This window comes from Austrofundulus limnaeus, unplaced genomic scaffold (genome assembly GCF_001266775.1).
Source record: "Austrofundulus limnaeus strain Quisiro unplaced genomic scaffold, Austrofundulus_limnaeus-1.0 Scaffold6, whole genome shotgun sequence".
NCBI lineage: Eukaryota > Metazoa > Chordata > Actinopteri > Cyprinodontiformes > Rivulidae > Austrofundulus > Austrofundulus limnaeus.
Window position 1 is genome coordinate 4022595 of NW_013952408.1, and position 1022 is coordinate 4023616.

Here is a 1022-nt window from a genome sequence, read left to right on the forward strand (position 1 = left end):
ACACACACACACACACACACACACACACACACACACACACACACACACACACACACACAAATGGATGTGAGCCGTCACAGCAGCATCACTACTCTGCCACGCTCAGGAAGCCCCTTATTTGGTTCTAGCTGTGATTGTCCACACGCTGAAACTCTGCGACTCGTGTCCTCTAAGAGTGAAAGTGACTCGACACCCGATCGGTCATGATTTAGCATGTCGTAGCGTCCACTCACGTTGGCGCTGGCCGCGGCGTCTGAGGCGGTACGTTTCTTTGCCGAAGCAGAGTCTGTGGATGTACGGGCCCAGCTGCCKCATGTTCCTCACCCTTCCGGTCACGACCATCTCCTCCTGGACGATGTAGGTCTGAGGAAGGTACGTCCCTCTCTGCGACAGAGAAACACTAATGAATCACTCTGTGAAAATGAAGACGAGCACACGCTGCCCTCCTCTCTGTCTGACAGGCGTTCATATTTTAAAAAACATTGAGTGGCTCACCTTGACGTTAATAAGTAGCTCCCACAGGCTCCGTGGAGGCATCACCGAGGTCGTGTTCAGCTCAGTGATGTAGCATTTGTCCAAGGCAATGTCGTGATAAGCTGTGAGACCCTGGAATGAAACGAGGACAGGATGTCAAGTCAAACACTTTAAACACAAAAAGAACGGTGCACCTCAATCCAAGGAGTCAGATTGTGGAATAATCTGGAAGATGATGTTAGAAGTGCCAAATCAATGTATATATTTAAGAGAATGATAAAGGCTAGATATGAAACAGTTTAATATGTAGCCAATTTGTTGTTCTGGAAAGATGTCATGTTTTTGTTTTGTCTTATTAACTGAAGATCATTATAGTTTGAATTTATACTTAAGAAAAAGGGGCAGATATAAGATTTTTTTCTTCTCTCTGCCGCCTTTCATTTCATTTTATTTATTTATATATTTTTGTACATAGAATTAATTTTGTTTTATGGAATGAAAAAAGTTTGAAATAAAAAAAAAAAGAAAAAGAGGACGTGGAGTCAGAG

The 1022-nt window shown here is 43.4% G+C and overlaps 1 protein-coding gene across 3 annotated transcripts in view; it reads right to left on the reverse strand.

Annotated features, from left to right (window-relative positions):
- Window positions 1-1022, reverse strand: part of itm2cb (integral membrane protein 2Cb) — a gene marked incomplete at its 5' end in the record, with an annotated part of 2976 nt that overhangs the window by 1485 nt on the left and 469 nt on the right. For all 3 annotated transcript variants that reach the window (XM_014031107.1, XM_014031099.1, XM_014031090.1), the window contains 2 exon segments: window positions 234-384; window positions 496-606. In XM_014031107.1, coding sequence (XP_013886561.1) covers window positions 234-384; window positions 496-606 — 262 coding nt within the window.